Raw genomic sequence first — 16,787 nt, forward strand, 5'->3', positions numbered from 1 at the left:
GACCGGAGAAGCGAGGTGCGAATAGAAAACACGACAGGCCAACAGGGCAACACCATTTGTGGAATCGGTGAGCCTCAAAGTGATAGAGGGATGCCGCCACAGGTGGAATGGGCCCGTTTTCTCAGTTTGAGCCGGTCTTTGTTCACCTACAGCTCTTGCAAACATCCCGTCATTACCTGCCTAAGCAATAGGCAGTACACCAAAAGCCGGTCCAATAACTAGAAACAGATCTCGTGCCCCTATAAAAGTGGAATGGCTGGTGGAAGCAGAAGTCTAGACATTGCATTCAGTGTCTCTCCCATGTTACGCCCCAACGCCTGCCGCAATCCATTTGGGCCGAGTTTGTATGTGAGAGTCAGAAAGGGTACCCGTCCGGTGGCATTTGTCTCTGACGGAAACAGCCATTGTCTTCCATGCTCCATCCGACGTTCGGAGATTTTGTTGTGCGTGTTTCAGTGGACCATCTGTCGTTGGGTGAGCGTGGAAACGATCTAGCAACACCCACCAGCGGCTCCGGATTGCACGCCCTGGCCTTGTCCGACTTGAACTGTAGGCTTGTTGTTGACAGTGGTGGTACCCATTCGCTCCTTGATCTGCCGGGCCATGGTCAGGAAGGCTTGCTCAACATTGGAGGCGTTCTTCGCAGAGGTCTCGAGGAAAGGGATTCCGAGGCTGTCAGCGAACTCCTATAACCAAATAAGTATGATGGATTTCCCACGATCAATGCATGATTTCGCCACCGTACCTTTGCCATTGTGTATTCGACCACCTTCTTATCCGACATATCGCTCTTGTTGCCAACGAGCAACTTGTTGACGCCCTCGGTCGCGTAGCGGTCGATTTCCTGCAGCCACTGCTTGACGTTGTTGAACGAGTCCATATCCGTCACATCATAGACGACGCAAATGCCATGAGCACCTCGGTAGTAAGATGATGTGATGGTCCGGAATCGTTCTTGGCCAGCAGTATCCCACTGTTTGACGTGTTAGAGCATCTTCGAGTTGCCGAGGAATCTACATACAATCTGCAGCTTGACGGTCTTTCCATCGAGTTCAATAGTTCGGATTTTCTGTGCCTGCGTCAGCTTGCGATCCTCCTTGTTTCAAACCCCCAACATACGAAATCGACACCGATGGTAGAGATGTAAGACTCGGTATAGGTGTCATCGGCGAAACGCAACAGCAGGCAAGACTTTCCGACGCCGGAGTCTCCAATAAGCAGGAGCTTGAAGAGGTAATCGTATCTAGGTTGCGGTGTCAATATTCTGGGTCCGGCTAGCCAGTGGCACCAAGGCAGGCCGTGGAGGGAGTAGGTGGTAACGACTCTGCCACTTGTTAGTGACGGCCACCCGATTACGACTGCGGCTGGTCGTGTGATAATGGCTTGCAAGCTGGACAACTTACCACTCTGGATTCATGGTGGCAGGCTGAAGGCAATGATCTCAGGAGACGGTGTGCGTGCAAGAGAGTGTCCGAGTTTGGCCGCGAAAGCAAAGGTGTCTTTAGGTGTGGGGGCTGGACGTAAGGTAGGATCCAGAGTTAAGATGAATTGAAGGCAAACGGAAACTGACGTCTGTTGTTTGCGCCAACCTGGACTTTCGAGATCCGTTGATGGGAAGATTCGTAACCACTTAGGCTCCTTTGTCACCTGCTCATTGGCCCGCTGACGCCTGTATCAGGCTTCTCCAGGCTGTGGCTGACGGCGGTTTAGCGCCGCAGAGATCACGTGCTCAGCCACAACAAAGATGGGAATGGGGGGCCGAGGCTGCTGTGGCTCTATGCTACAGTACTAGGGCCGGTTGCAGTATACTCCAGCTTCACCGGGCGCTGCAGATGTTTATGGAGCCCGTCTATGAGCAGTTGTCGGTGCCCAGTAAAATGACCTCGTCTTCAAGTCTATCTATTCTTTCTACAACAAGTTCTGCCTTGCTGCACAGCTGTCCCTCGCTACTCGGCGACCCTATGAAGCGTAACCATGTGCCTTCAGCCACTCCAACAATTGTAACTCGTCCCTCTCCTTGTATTTCACATTCCCCGTAATGGTGTCGTGCACAATTACCAAGCTCCTCGAAAATTGACCGGTCTTCTTGTCCTTAAAGAACTCGTCGATCTGGTCTCTCACCTCGAGGTCCGAATATTTGGGCAACCCCATCTTGATCCATCGATCGATGATAACACTCGTCACGCTCAACCGCTCAAACACCCGGTCCCACTTTTGCTTGGTATATTCCCAGACGACGAAGCGAGTATCGTTGTTGTTGGATACAGCGATGACACCGCCGTGTGCATCCTGTGCGGGTACTTCATCTGAAGTGACGAAGTCGAGCAAATCCCATGCGCGATTTGGGTCTTTGGAACGCCCTAGGGCTTGGATACAAATTTCTTTGCCGTCCACGGAGGTGGTCTTTTTGAATTCTGCTTTGATGGCATCGTATTCTTCTTGTCCACCATTCGCAACTGCCAGGTTGAAGATGACGCCACGGAGGTTCTGGTGGATGGCCTTCTCATCACCCGCCTTCCAAGCCGCGAATTTCTTCTGGCCTTCCGAAACGATGCTCTGATGACCAGCTGCGGCGGCGGTGCCAAGCAGAAGCTTGCGCGATTGACCGGTGAGATAATCTTCGTCCTTCGGGAAATCCCAGCCGATCGCTTCAGCGGCAGGCGAGACCAATTTGAGTGTGAACTTCTTCAGCGCGTCGGAGATCTCTTTGTTGCCCGCAAACACCCGCTTCACCGTTGCCAGCGAGCTCGTGATCTGCTGCCAGACAATGAAGCTTCTTTCGTCTTTGAAGCCCTCTAGCAGTGAAAGCAGAGCAGCTGTTGTGCCATTTCCGGAAATCGCCAATGCGGTGGCGTCACCCAGAAGACCAATCTTATCTTCTATTGAGAGATGTTCTTGGGCTTCTCCAAGCTTAGCTAACCGTTGAGGCGGGTAGTTAGTGCGATAGAAGCCACTCTGATCAGCGTTGATCTTGTAGAATGTATCGTCGACGTCTCGAACGGTATCTTCCTTTTGGGTCAATGCACTGTGTATAACCTTGGTTGGCGTACCAGTTTTCAATCCGACGGGAATCCACCAGGTCGTTTCGTCTTCCTCAGCCTTGACATCTCCAGTTGTCAAGAATCTCGACTGGCGGATGGAGATTTGACCAGGTTCTTCGGCAACAGTCACGACGGGGAAGCCAATCTTTCGAATCCACGGATCCATGAATGCTTGCACGTCTTGACCTGAGGCTGCACTAAGAGCTGCCCACAGGTCATTCGTCCTGGCATTGCCATATGCGTGGATCTTAAGATAGTCACCAACGCCCTTGAGGAACAATTCTTGCCCAATGTGGTCGCTCAACATCCTGATAACAGAGCTTCCCTTGAGGTACGAGATGTGGTCAAAGATCTGGTCGACTTCGAGCGCATTACGGACGGGGACTTCGATAGGATGCGAAGCTCGTAGGGAGTCGAGTTCGAGGGCTGATTGAACAGATTCAGCCTATACTCAGTCAGCTGGAGCGTTTTGGGGAGTATACCTCGTCTCATGCTACGTACCACAAACTGACTCCAGACCTTCCATTCCGGATGGAGATGATCTACAGCGAGCCAGCCAACCCAGGTTGCAAACCCCTCATTTAGCCAGAGTTCATTCCACCAGTCCATGGTGACCAGGTTTCCGAACCACTGATGAGCAAGCTCATGAGCGACTACATATGCGACTCTATTTTTGAAGCGGGCATCAGACTTCTCCTCGTCATACAGGACAGCCGTTGTTCGATAAGTGACCAAGCCCCAATTCTCCATAGCACCCATTGCGAACTCGTGGACTGCTAGGAGGTCGGACTTCGGCAGAGGGTATTCGATACCGAAGACGTCCGAGAAATAGTCGAGGGTCTTGTGCGCGTGCTCCAGAGCAAAGTGGCCCTGCTCTTTGAGACCACGGGTAGTATACACCCTGACTGGCAGAGGCTTACCATTGTACTTGCGCTCGGTGAAGGCCTCGACATATTCGAAGTCGCCAATCGCCCAAGCGGCCAGATAAGTACTCATGGCGGGTGACTTCTCAAAGGCGACCTTCTTCAAGCCGTCCTTGCTTCCCTTGGTCGTGCCTTTCTCCGGCATGTTGCTTATAGCAACCAAGTCATCCGGAATTTCGACCTCAAACTCGAAGGAGGCTTTAAGATTGGGTTCATCGAAACAAGGGAAGGCTCTCCGAGCGGCGCACGCTTCAAATTGAGTACTGAACATGTAGTGATGTTCGCCGTCTTTCGGGGTGCCGGCAGCTGGAGTGACCGCGGGCTTGTATTTGGAGCGATAGAAGCCTTCCATGGCACTGTTCATGATGCCCTTGAATTTGATAGCAATGACAGCATCCCCCGATGGGATCTTTCCTGAGAACTTGATTGTCGCACGCTCGCTTGTCTTGTCGTACGAGACATCGGCCAGAGAAGTGATTGACGAGCCATTGTTGTCCAGCACATCGGCGCCCGTGATTTCTAGCTCTTTGGTATTCAAAACCAGCTCTTGAGTGTCTTGCTTGACCTTGGAATCAATCTTGACGGTACCATCGTAACCCCAATTCCCACCAAACTGTAGGTTGTAGAGAGACAGGTCGTAGTTGGTCGGCTTGATGGTGTCGGGCAAGATGTCGCGGTCGGACGGAGCAGCCATGGTTCTTCTTGCTTCTGCTGAACAGAAACGAATCTGTGAGATGTTTGAGCTACAGATGTGCTTGGAGGTGAGTCGAAAGCGAAGAGAAAGTGAGCAAACGGTCTGTCTCGTGCCTGCGATGCTAGGTCCAGCCTTGAATGAAGTGAAGAGCGAGATGAATCGTGTTTCTAGCATTCAAGCCGTGGAAAGTGTCCGTCCTCACAGGCAGCCACAGTCCAGTCACTGCTACGTTACTGCATCACAGTGGCATTGCATTCTGTGGTGGGGAAGCAGCATCAACTTCCTCTCCAATTGTCTATCTCGACCTTACCACATTAAGGTCGCCAGTCGCGTCCCGCACACGCGACAGCGACCCTCGCACATTGCCTCTTTATTCCCTTGGTTCTTTCCTCGCGCACCGCCTTCTTTCCCCCGGTGATGCCGGTAGCTGGCGATGAGGACTATGATGATGACGCGCCTAGATCGTCGGCGCGCGGACGAGCGGTGGGTCGAAGGGCGGTCGACCACGACTCGGCGCAGAATTTCGAGGTAACTCGAACATGGGATCTGCTCACTGAAGGTGCCGATGGGACCATCACAAGCGCGGTCGAGGGGCTACTCGAGGCAGGGAAGAGGAAGAGGTAGGTCAGAGACTGTGCCGGGTAGAGCAATACTCAGTGTGGCTTCTCCAGGCTCCTCAAGGACACCACGCCCCTCCAGCGAGGCATTATCCGACATCTCATCCTCATTCTCGACATGTCGCTCGCTATGAACGAGAAAGACCTCCGCCCTACTCGCTATCTCCTAACCCTATCGTACACCGAGTCCTTTATCCGCGAATTTTTCGAGCAGAATCCCATCTCTCAGCTGGGGATAATTGGCATGCGTGATGGAGTTGCTACCAGCATCAGTGATATGTCGGGCAACCCTACCTCCCATCTGGCTGCGATAAGGCAATGTCGTCTGAGCGCCAGCACCGAGCCTAAGGGCAATCCATCGCTGGAGAATGCGTTGGAAATGGCAAGGGCCGGTCTCTTCCACGCACCCAGTCACGGTACTCGCGAGATATTGTTGATATTCGGGGCGTTGCACACTTCAGACCCAGGAGATATTCACAGTACGATCAACAGTCTAGTACAGGACAAGATCAGGGCCACCGTCATTGGGCTAGCAGCTCAGGTCGCCATATGCGCCGAACTGGTTTCGAAGACGAACCATGGCGACCAATCCAACTATGGCGTGGTTCTTGATGAGCAGCATTTCCGAGAGCTGTTCATGGCAGTGACAACGCCGCCCGTTACTCACGAAAGTGCCAACCAGACAACCTCCTCCCTGCTGATGATGGGCTTTCCCTCCCGGACGGTCGAAGATCATCCATCATTATGCGCGTGCCACACGAGACCCAGCCGAACAGGCTATCTATGCACACGGTGCAACGCCAAAGTCTGCACTTTACCAAGTGAGTGTCCGGTCTGCAGCTTGACCTTGATCTTGTCCACCCATTTGGCAAGAAGCTACCACCACCTTTTCCCACTGGTCAATTGGATAGAGGTGCCTTGGACTAAAGCCCATCGAAGCACTGCATGTTTTGCATGCTTGAGGCCATTCCCTGCCGCGCCAAAGACATCTCAGCCATCATCTTCCACTCAACAGACTGGCGCTCCAAGAGCACCTACCTCGGCTACTAGTAATCCCCAGCCCACGGTACCATCAGCCACGACAAGCACGAGCAGATACGAATGTCCCGTATGTCGTCGACACTTCTGCATCGATTGCGACTTGTTCGCCCATGAGGTGGTGCACAATTGTCCTGGCTGCCAGAGTGTGAGGATGCAAACCAGTCTGATGGGCGAGACCGAGGTTGTTGCCGATGGTGCGCAGGGGAATGCCACCACGGACGCAGTCGGCAAAGACAGCAACGGGACAGCGCAAGCCGAAGACGGGGAGCGCATGAATGTCGATTAAACTCAAGACGTAGAACGTGTTTAGAGCTGCGACCTCGGTCTGCGCTAAAGCGTCGTCGAAATATCGACATTTGTTTTCATGTTCCTTCAGAACCTCGTGCCCAGATCTGACGAGTCTCCCTTTCGAGTCAAATGCTTGACCAATAAATGACCGTTACTTGACATTATCTCATTTCACTCACAACTATCCAACAATCGACAGGGGTATATAGACGCACACCCATACATCACGGATGATCGCAACAACAGCCGATAGTCTCGCAAGCCGCCATAATCAATTTCCAATACCCAGAACAGAGGCTGCCAACCACTCAAGAGCACGGCGGGACAGCATGGTATCGGAATCGTGTACGCCGCGTCCTTTTGATTTCCCAGAAGTTCTCATCTCGGCGTAAAAAGGTGAAAGGGGAGACATAGGGCATGATCAGAACCAGAACCAGAATGCGCAATCCTTCCCCAGATCATCTCTGCTGTTTATTCCCTTCCATACATATTTCTTCCTCCTCCTCCAGTGCGCTTGCGTCCTCTTCTCTCCGTGTTGCACCTCGCCCAGCTTACTGTACCGCACCTGTTTGTCGTTTGTCTGCCACACCTTTGGATGTCGTTCGCGAGACTCGAGACTTGGGCCTTCGGGCTTCGACATCGTTTCCCTTCCAATACTGTAACTAGCTTCCGAGGACATCATACTTAGGATGACATTAGGGCCATAATACTTGATTCGTAGCTCTGAGTTCTGCGTTTAGGCGTGGCATTTGTGCAGAAGTGTCCTCGATCTTTCGAGTTTCTTCGACTCCATCGTCTGGCTGAGGCTTGGTTGGAATTGTTCGGTGCTTGGTGGGAAGGAATACGGATGCCAACTTACACCGGTGTGGGATTGGGGGTTGTGGATTCTTAGGTAGAGGAGCAAAGTATCAGTTGTTGACACTTGAGAAGGACGTCCAATTTGGCGGCAGTGACATCTACGTCCAGTCAAGGCCGGATTTGATGACGAAGGAGGTTTAATCGGTCTTGAGCGTCGCTTCTGCGTCAAGCATAGTGAGGGATCTTTGGAGTGCGAGAGTTTCGTCCTTGCAGCTGGAGAAGCGGATGGCTATATTCCTTTTCGCTTGTTTGAGCTGATTTAGAAGCTGAACAGATATGGCTTTTCCCCGTCCATACGTCGGATGTAGCGCGGAACCGTGTTGTATACTGACACCAGATCAAGGGTTTGTAATACAGCTGCGTGCAAGCTTACACGTTGTGGACGGCCGTCCGTAAGAGGTTGCTGTTCATGCTTCGATAGAGGTGCAACTTTCGTTCGAGCCCATTCTTGATAGCAATTGCGAAACATGCCGGGATCATTGTGCCCTACTTGGCATTCTCAATCACGAATACGGCCGGCAGAACGCCCACAGTGCCCAACTACTGTCTTGATGTTCATTCGTTTGGCTCACGGCTTCGCCTTGATCACGCTGCAGCGTAAGCGTCTCAATGCGACATCGTAACGAGTTCGTATTCGCGCCATTGTTCACTTGAATAGCCTTCTCGAGCGCTCGCTCATAATATTGCAGGCTGCGAACTCGATCTTGTCTGACGTGCCAGATGTATCCTAGATCGGAGTATGTCTGTTGAAGGAACCGTGCCTTCTCGTCTTCGGTGTCGCACTCTGCACACGTTCTCAGTGTTTGGAGAAGAATGGACTCCGCTTCGTCGATGTGCCCGTGCTGCAGGTGGTACCGTGCTACCATCTGACGGGACGTGATGTGAACGCCACGGGGCACCTTCGGATCCTCCGAGAGCCTACGGGCGATTCGCAAGGCGTCATGCAGCTCCTTCCGCTGATAGTTGAGCGAGCAGATTTCGTCCTGAATCCACGCCCATTCTTCGGCGTCGAGTCCGCTGGCTGGACCGAACGTGTCTGAAGAGAGTCGAAGCAGGGAGGCTACCCGGCCTGCATCGGCCCCCACTTCCTCCTGCACCCACATCTCCAGTAATGGCTTGAGGGCGTGGCCGTTGGGAAGGGTGCGAGATGCCAAAGCCTGGAGGAAACCGACAATCTGGCGACGCACGTCCGGGAAGCGACTCCAGAGAGGGTACGAGTATAAGCGCAGAAGCCGAAGAAACACCCAGTATGGCGACAGCTGCAGACAGCGCGTTGCAAGACTACATGCAAGATTGATTTCTCTGAACGCCTCCAACGTTCTGTTTGTCAGCAGCAGTGGAATAGCATTGTAAAAGCATTTGTTGAATAAGAGCGCGAAGGGTTCTTCCCCTGGGGCCTTGAGCTTGCCTTGATGGTGGTCGGCATCTAGGCTGGACTTGCCGATTCCGAGAGGACACCATTTGGAGATGTTCCAATCCAAGTAGGACTTGGTCAGGAACAGGATTCTTTCGTCGACGGTTACGGCCGGGCGCAAATTGTCAGGGTGCAGATCCAGCTGGATCTTCTCTCCTATCGGTGGTACTCCGGCCGCTCGCCGCGATCGTTTGGCGCCTGGAGGTCGGCTGAAGCGCTTGATTCTATCCCACTTGATAGGCTTCCCGTGTAGCGAGGCCGAAGGGATGGCATGATGGATTGCGGAAAATTGGGTCGACGACTCTGCGACTGCTTTCTTTTCCGACGACTTGTAGTTTTTGTATGCTTTCCACTGCGTGATGCGTCTCTTGTACGCCTTCTCCCTGCAGGAACCGTGTCGGTGTTAGTCGTGATTGGCTGCGAAGCCAGTCACTTACGTCGCGTGAAAATCATATTCAACGGCCAAGAGGCGTTGGATGTCAGATAGCTTCCTCCCCTGATGTACATACAATTCGACGAACACTCCCTTGATTGAGGCCCATTCCTGAGCAGAAGGGCCTTCTGTCACAGTGACTTGGACCGGTGTGTCGTCCGAGTCTCCTTTCGCCATCGTTGCTGACGCCGGTGGGAGGTCATTCTCCCGAACTGACACACGAAGGTCACTTTGTGATCAGGGATTTGTAGATCTTGCCCAAAGCCGCATGCAGAAATTGAGATTTACGGTGCTTGCCAGAAGACGTCAGGTATCGGGAAGATAGAAGGAATGGTGAAATTCTTAGTCAGCGTCGCAGCTAGAGAACGGAAGTCGCTAACGCAGGCGACTAGTTCCATTTGGGAATCATCTAATCCTAACTAGGTAAGACAAAAGTCTCTTGCATCTGTGGATGTGAGCTCAGCCTTGTCCCTTAGGATATCCACACGAGCAAGGCTGTGGCCGTCACAATCTTGAACTACAGGCGAGGTAATCTTGGACAGTGCGGGCAGTGAAAGACTTAAGTTTTCGGAATACGAGTTCCCAGCTGCAAATTTCATTCAGAGTCCGAACCAATCCGATACCTTGGATGAAACACCACTTCTGGCAGGTGTTCCTCTTGTGGACGTTGCGCATAAATCAGCGGCGTCGAGAAATCCCGGTCCATGCGTGCTCTCTGCCATGTCAATCTCGTTGGCACTTGGCACAAGTCAAATGTGAGGCCGCCCACATGATTCCATGTTCTGACCCTTGGGTGCGTGCTTGACCAAAAGTGCGAATTGCTGTGGAAGTTGCCGACCCTCAACACTGGCTATTATCGCGCTGAGCTCACTGGGGTTGCCAATTTCTCCCCTGCGTAATTGCTTGTCGAGCTCTTCGCAGAACCAGCTGTCCCCCGACATCATGCCGACCCAGCATGTCCACACACGCAAATCTCTTGGATCGTCTGAGGCTGCAAGGAGGAGCTCTTTTAGCCGTGGAACTATCACCCTGCCCGCGTCGAAAACCGTGATGCCACAGACCGATATTCGTTCCATGTTGGCCTCTCGTCGTATTCGATAAAGAGCCGCCAGAGCGGTGTATTTCTCGGTGATGTCTGAGGACAAATTGTAGTGGTCTAGGAGTAGGCCCATGACATGAAGGCATTTTATCGTCGCAGCTTGTCGATGTGACTGTAAGGCTTCTGCTTCCTGGATGATATCCAGAGCCGCGAGTGCTTGCCCCATCTCCGTGAGTATCGGATGCCGAGCACTCAAGAAATCTTTGTCCCATCCGGCGTCTGTCGGCAAGGCAGACTCGGCTTCAAGTATGTCCCAACTCTTTTCATGCATGGCAAACATTGCGGGCTCCATGGTCAGAGCTGCGCGCTGGACATCCGAGTGCAGCACGTTTATGAGGTCCTCGATATGTAGTCCGTAGTTGGTGTTGATGGTTTCCAGCAGGCGCACATGAACCAGTGCAGAGTTGATGTTCCGGCACCAGTTCTCGGTAAACATGAGAGCCATGACTGCTCGGGGAAGTCGAGTGGGATCTGCTTGTGGTAGGCTCAGACGTAGCAGCTGCATTGCTTCTGCCTTCATCTGCAGCATAAGGTTGAAAGCGTTGTCGTCGCCACAACAGCGCCATTTGACGGCTGCAATGCGTGCAAGGTAGCCATGGACAGCAAGCTCATCTTGTAAGTATGCGGAAGACGGTGGTAGTGGAATTTTGGAAACACTTAGGGCTGGCGAGAGGTGAGTCCGGTTGAAGTAAAGGAGATCACTGATCTCGGGTGTGATGGGTATGGGGAGTGTGTCAAAAGGATCATCACTGCCACAGAGATGTTTGTCGACACAAGGAAGGTCCTTGCAGGCCACCTGCAAAGTTTTCAAGACATCCAGAGCTGAGGCGCGTAGTTTCAATGTCCGCTGTTGTCGCTTTAGCTTTCTGTGCGCTGCCACATGCCTAAATACCTGGCTTTTCGTCGATGAGTGGCCCTTGGCGTTTGGCTGGCTGTCGAGATGGATCCATGAGTGAATGGGAGTCGTCAAAGCCATTATTGTCTGCTCAGTCCAGGAAATTGGCCCGGAGGGGCTCTCGTCTGATATCTATATCCCTGCCTGGTCAGAGATAGGAGCTCTTGTCACCGGGCTGCTTTAGAAGTATCCAAAACTGCTGCTTTACACAGGGTCTAAGCGGCGTCGGGAGATCTCTTAGTCACCGTCGTGAGACATGGCACGCCAGGACTCGCAAGGCTGATAGTATCTAAAATGCTTTAAATCAAGCACGTTCGGTTTGGTACTTCCGAGCTTGAACGGTGACTGGTGTCCTTGGCAAACTGCGGTAGAAAGGGAAGTGTTGATCATTCTAGCCAATGACAAACGGTTCCGCCGGGGCTAACAGCATGAAAGGTGGGCGATCACTGCTGGTAGATCCAAAAGCGCTATCGGTGATTCCAAGTGGGTGGACCTTATGTAAGAGTGCAAGGTTGATATATTGCCCTAAGGTAGTGCCCAGTTGATCCGTGGCAACAGAACTCAGGGAAATGCTCATGAAAGAGGGTCGAATGTTCAACAGAAGGCCAAGCAGTGAACCTACGCACAGCTCCGGGCACATAAACGGCCGTACCGTGGTATTGATGGCGACCCAGGCGACTCACGCTGTTGGAGAGGCCTTCAACGCTCGTCATTCTGGGCATAGTAAACCATCAGGGCTGAACGTTGCCTCCGAACACCGCATGCTGTGTTCTGGAGCACCCAAAGGTTTGATGTGTACCAGGATATTCAAGATCTCGGGCGCCGCCACCACTTGAGGGAATGGCATATGCACCAATACCGGGTAGTCCACAAAGCTAGTATGTGACCTGCAGTAACTTGCGGGGCTCGGGGCAAGGTGACTACGGGCATTCGGTGTTCGTGGTCGCGCCCAGAAACTGTGTAACACGAAGGCTCGGCCGTATTTTTCAGCCCTCGCCTTTCAGCACCGGAGAACCGTCGATGCCACTTCGTATACTGAAGCCAATGGTGCGCTAGCGTGATCGGCTCCACGAATCGGACTTGCCCAAACCTTGACGCTAGACCTTCTAAAGCACAAGTTGTCGCTTTTCTGATTGGGTGGATTTCAAGGCTGCAAATACAGGGGTCTTTACGAAGGTTGTAACCCTGGACGTTTCGTACGTATCATCGCAATCTTTTCTGAGGATCGTGATGTCGCCATCGGACCATCATCTGCAGGATTTGCGGATATATGCATCCTTGTATAGGAACAAAGTCCAATATCGCCGCTCGGAAGTGATCGTTGGGCCTCGCTCCTAGTTGGTTTTGGGCGAATGCTGTCACGGCCATGTTGCCCGCCGTTGATGCCTACTCGACAGCTCACACAGCATCATCTCGACGACGTCTCAACGGGCTTATGGTTCATTGAAAGAACCGACATTAGCTACGGACCATCTTCCACTTTGCTTGCTTTGTCATGACCTTCGAGCAACAATAGCATGCTGATATCCTCCTTCCTCTGCCTCCTATCGACCACTGCCCGATCCCCTTTTGCCACGGAAGTTGTTGATGCGGCCCAAATCGCCAGTCGAGAACATAAGTGCGCTAAATTGCCCCAGGATTAATCAAAGCTACTATGTACCGTGCGGCCGAATAGCCATTGTACCAGTATGTTGTGCAGCAAGGAGCATTCACCAGGTATTAGGGACTAGCGGTGATGGGAAGCGGCAAGGTGCCTCTTATCGCGCCGGACTGTTGGCTGATATACTCTCCGAAGTAAGATAGACAGATTCTCCTGGACCCAAACGACCCTTCCGATGCTAACGTGGACACCGTGGAGGGGCCTCTGCCACGATCCATGGTTACAAGTAAAGCTTGCTAATTCTGTCACCACCAAGGGGTCCAGCAACCCCCATGGTCGGCCTTGAGACCGCCATAATACCCACAAGTGTCTTTGCACTTGTCCCAATCATCCAAAATGGGTTACCGTGCTCCCTGTCTCTGCAACGGTACATTTGGATGCCCTGTCCCAAGCTGTGGTACTCCAGTGCAGCGCCTTGCCCTTCGCAATCATTCACCTTCTTCCTGCCTCTTCAGACTACGCCAAACCATCCTGCATTCGTGTACGCGGAGCGAGCCCTCTTGTCCGAGCTCCACACAGCTGGTATGTAAAATGCGAAATACGGCCGAAAAGCCGAGAATCGCTCGTTCCTTTAGAGGCGTACGCCTCCGAGAAATGAGGTATTCAGGGGCTCAAGAGACATGGCAGCTCAAACTCCAGGTATACGATAGAAGGAATGAAGACGTTCCATCGAAGACGGATGTTGTTCCTTGTGAAGTCCTCATGATTGGCGAAGTACTGGCGTAGACTCAAAAGCCTGGGCACCGCTTTGGCCGTCGCAGCACGCGTCGCCATTGCGGCAAGTCAGTCGAACTTGTAATTCGAGCTCGCTGGCCTCTCCCAACATCATGGTCTATGCCCCGGATGGAAGCCACAGGCGACAATTTCGCTTTTTGGATTTGCGGCAAAAAAACCGTCGAGCTCGGGCCGCGTACCGAGTTCAGTATCTATCATTTCATGAACATAGAGCCCCAGTGAGACGAGCTTGCCTGTCGAGACGGCCCCTCAGGCACCGGACTGTTTCGATTGCAACTCCAGATTGCCAGCCACTGTGACGGCCAGTGGATCAAGAATGACCATATATTTCCAATCCTTGCTCGACCAATCCCACAGCTAAACGGCACGAAGCTAAGGATCTTTGAGTAACGGGGACCTCGAGCAATTCCTTTTCGTATTGTTCCTTCTGGACGTTTGACCGTAAGAGATGTCGCCAGATTATCCGATCCGGAAATGCCGGTCCTTTCGAACTCACCTTCAATGAATATTCAGAATGCAGAAGCTGTATGCCGCAGTGAAGGGTCCCGGAGTCCTAAACCAGACGCTGATTGAGATGCACTTCAGGCTGAACCATGAAGAAGTTGCCTGGCCCGGTTGGTTCAAAGAAATTCGAGCTTTCAAAGCGACGTTGTGAAGGCGGGAATCGCAGCCGACAGCGTCTGGGGGATTTGAGAAACCATGTTCATGGTTCACAGCAGAATAACCCGCTGACCGAAGCACCTTCCCCGAAGACGTTACGGAGAAGCTAAGGAGGGTTCTCGAAGTCGGAAGTGCTCCGGCCTGGTTGGAAATCGAAGCGGGATAGGCTTTAGCAGCGTCATAAACCACAATCTACTCAAGGCTGTCAGGTAGCAGAATTGTCGAGGTCGTAGGCACTGAAGTCCAGCATCTGTAGAAACGATTGATCCCAGATATCGTCGGGTATCGGATAATCCTGCTCAACGAACTCCAAGTTGGAATTGCCTTGTGAGACGGGCTCAGGAGTCGTAGACTGCTGGTGGTCAGATCGCAAATCTGGCGAGGCAGGGTTGATCCTTTGCAACCAGACAGTCTTCAGATTTCGCTTCCCACGAAGATTCGCAGCCGAAATGAGAGCGCTCCATGAGATAGACGCAACACCGCGGTCATCAACATCCTCGCTCGTACCTGAGGCTTGTTGTCCACCATGTCGACAAAGCACCTCAATCACAGCAGCTGCTCAACCGGGCTCGGCGAGCTGATGTATAGTGGACGCTTTGAGCTTAGCATGAACCATGAGCACTTTGTTTCGAGACTCTGCTTTGACCTCACCTTCGCAGGCCGGATTGAGGACGAAGTATCTGAGAAGAAAGAATGTCGCATGTAGGACGCCGACAAAAAACTGTTTGGGAAGAGCGCGATAGACGTCGATCAAACACGTGTCCGGAGATCGTAAACTGTCGCAGTAGATGTCGATGACACGATGAGCAGCTAGCATGCCGAGCTTCTGATATCTGATAATGTGACCTCTGGGGTTGGAGCGTCCTATCTTTCTTAGTCCTGATTTCGTTCTAAGTATGGCCAGCGTATATAGGTGGAGCAGTGTGGTATCAAGATGTAGAGCAAGGTAGGCGTCCATGGAGCTGTGGTATCGATCGACCAAACTGTTCAACTCTTGTTCACACATCTGGACAGGCGTCTCGTATACACTATTCTCGGCTCCTCCGACGAGGGAATCGTGGTATTTGGCCATGCACCGCTGGACCTCGACCTCGAAAGCAAGTCTGTGCGGAATCTGGTGTTTCTCAAGATTGGCATCCAGTGCGCTGAGTTCCGTTGGGCTCTTTACCATTGGCGGGTTTCCGTGTGATATCGAGAGACTGATAGCACGAAATTAGGGAGGCGCTTCAGAGAAATGCTACCGGAGTACTCACGCGGTGTGTATAGCAAAGCAGCCCAGCCATGTTCTCGACATGGCTTGCCGGTCATCTGGCGGAAGGACGGCGAATGACCGGGAGCTTGTCTCGACCGAGCGCTGCAAGCCAAGGTAATAGGACGCCTGCATGGCAGTGGCGCTATACATCAGGCTTGGATCTTCGGGCTGGTACATGACTGGCAGCGGCCACATACACATGATCAGGATAGCTTGGATTGTGTGAAGAGAATGAGGTGTTCGAAGAATGGTCCGACTGAGCAAGTTCGAGTAAGGCACCATTAGTAGATTTGCCTTGCTGACATACTCTTTGTGGTGACGACTTGCGGTAAAGATAATCGTCCAGAACAAGAACTGACTCGTCTCTTGAAGAACCCTAATGGATATTCGCGTATCGACAACCGGCAAGTGCGGATGGAATGCTGTATAGAACCTCCACTTGTCAAAGCCATGGCCGCACGCAGGGGTATAAAACACATACAGAGAGAAGAGGTCGTGGAGCTCGTGCACACGGAAGAGACAATCCTCCAAACTCGCTTGTTGAAGTTTGGAATGGCTGTCGTCAACCCCAGTCGGCCAAGATGGGCTGTCGAGCACTGCTTTGCGGTTGGGTGACAGATGCTGTGGTGGTGACCCTTGTGAGACTGCGCTTTCCACTATTGGTTCAGTGAGATGCCTTTCGTCGTTGCTGGCGCCATTCTTCGATGCGTGCAGTGATTGCTTTAGTTGTCGAAGTTCGTCAGTGACCGTCTGAAGTCGGCTAATCCACTGTCAGCGTGGCCACAGAGATTGGCAGAGCACTCACAGACGGGCAGGCGTCCGCTTGAAGCTGGAGTCGACCACACAAACTAATTCGCGCCTCACACAGCGAGCACATGGGCCGGGAAAGCTCTCGCTCGCGTCACATCGCAGCTGGCAGCATCAGATTTTCCTGCACATAGGACAGGGAGACGGGGGTTCGAACCTTGACTTGCTTGCACTCGGTGCACGCTGTGACAGGACGCCTCCTTGCCATTTAGGCATGACTGAGGCATCTGTACAGAAGACGCTACGAGTATGGAGTAATTATGGAGTACAGGTTGGGGATTGAACATGGGGATGGGAAGAGGAACATTCGTCAAGAGGCGCATCTAAAAGTCCCCACAAAAGCCAAGCACCGAGGGCCGAAAAGTTCAAA

The 16,787-nt window shown here is 52.5% G+C and overlaps 6 protein-coding genes across 6 annotated transcripts; 1 reads left to right on the plus strand and 5 right to left on the minus strand.

Moving 5' to 3' along the window:
• Positions 1-491: 491 nt before the first annotated feature.
• On the minus strand, positions 492-4,658 carry G647_03808 (uncharacterized protein; the record flags this gene model as incomplete). Its single annotated transcript, XM_008728153.1, has 6 exons — positions 492-686; positions 746-973; positions 1,022-1,069; positions 1,120-1,274; positions 1,974-3,486; positions 3,543-4,658. 6 exons carry the CDS (start codon positions 4,656-4,658, stop codon positions 492-494), a joined length of 3,255 nt encoding a protein of 1,084 aa, XP_008726375.1.
• Positions 4,659-5,075: 417 nt separating this feature from the next.
• On the plus strand, positions 5,076-6,602 carry G647_03809 (uncharacterized protein; the record flags this gene model as incomplete). The annotated part of the gene is made up of 2 exons (XM_008728154.1): positions 5,076-5,278; positions 5,330-6,602. 2 exons carry the CDS (start codon positions 5,076-5,078, stop codon positions 6,600-6,602), a joined length of 1,476 nt encoding a protein of 491 aa, XP_008726376.1.
• Positions 6,603-7,965: 1,363 nt separating this feature from the next.
• G647_03810 (uncharacterized protein) lies at positions 7,966-9,486 on the minus strand (the record flags this gene model as incomplete). Its single annotated transcript, XM_008728155.1, has 2 exons — positions 7,966-9,259; positions 9,314-9,486. 2 exons carry the CDS (start codon positions 9,484-9,486, stop codon positions 7,966-7,968), a joined length of 1,467 nt encoding a protein of 488 aa, XP_008726377.1.
• Positions 9,487-10,058: 572 nt separating this feature from the next.
• G647_03811 (uncharacterized protein) lies at positions 10,059-11,384 on the minus strand (the record flags this gene model as incomplete). Its single annotated transcript, XM_008728156.1, has 1 exon — positions 10,059-11,384. One exon carries the CDS (start codon positions 11,382-11,384, stop codon positions 10,059-10,061), a length of 1,326 nt encoding a protein of 441 aa, XP_008726378.1.
• Positions 11,385-14,917: 3,533 nt separating this feature from the next.
• Positions 14,918-15,787, minus strand: G647_03812 (uncharacterized protein; the record flags this gene model as incomplete). Its single annotated transcript, XM_008728157.1, has 2 exons — positions 14,918-15,557; positions 15,612-15,787. The coding sequence occupies 2 exons, from the start codon at positions 15,785-15,787 to the stop codon at positions 14,918-14,920; spliced, it is 816 nt and encodes a 271-aa protein (XP_008726379.1).
• Positions 15,788-16,349: 562 nt separating this feature from the next.
• On the minus strand, positions 16,350-16,487 carry G647_03813 (uncharacterized protein; the record flags this gene model as incomplete). The annotated part of the gene is made up of 2 exons (XM_008728158.1): positions 16,350-16,370; positions 16,416-16,487. The coding sequence occupies 2 exons, from the start codon at positions 16,485-16,487 to the stop codon at positions 16,350-16,352; spliced, it is 93 nt and encodes a 30-aa protein (XP_008726380.1).
• Positions 16,488-16,787: the final 300 nt, after the last annotated feature.

Source organism: Cladophialophora carrionii (assembly GCF_000365165.1).
Source record: "Cladophialophora carrionii CBS 160.54 unplaced genomic scaffold supercont1.3, whole genome shotgun sequence".
NCBI lineage: Eukaryota > Fungi > Ascomycota > Eurotiomycetes > Chaetothyriales > Herpotrichiellaceae > Cladophialophora > Cladophialophora carrionii.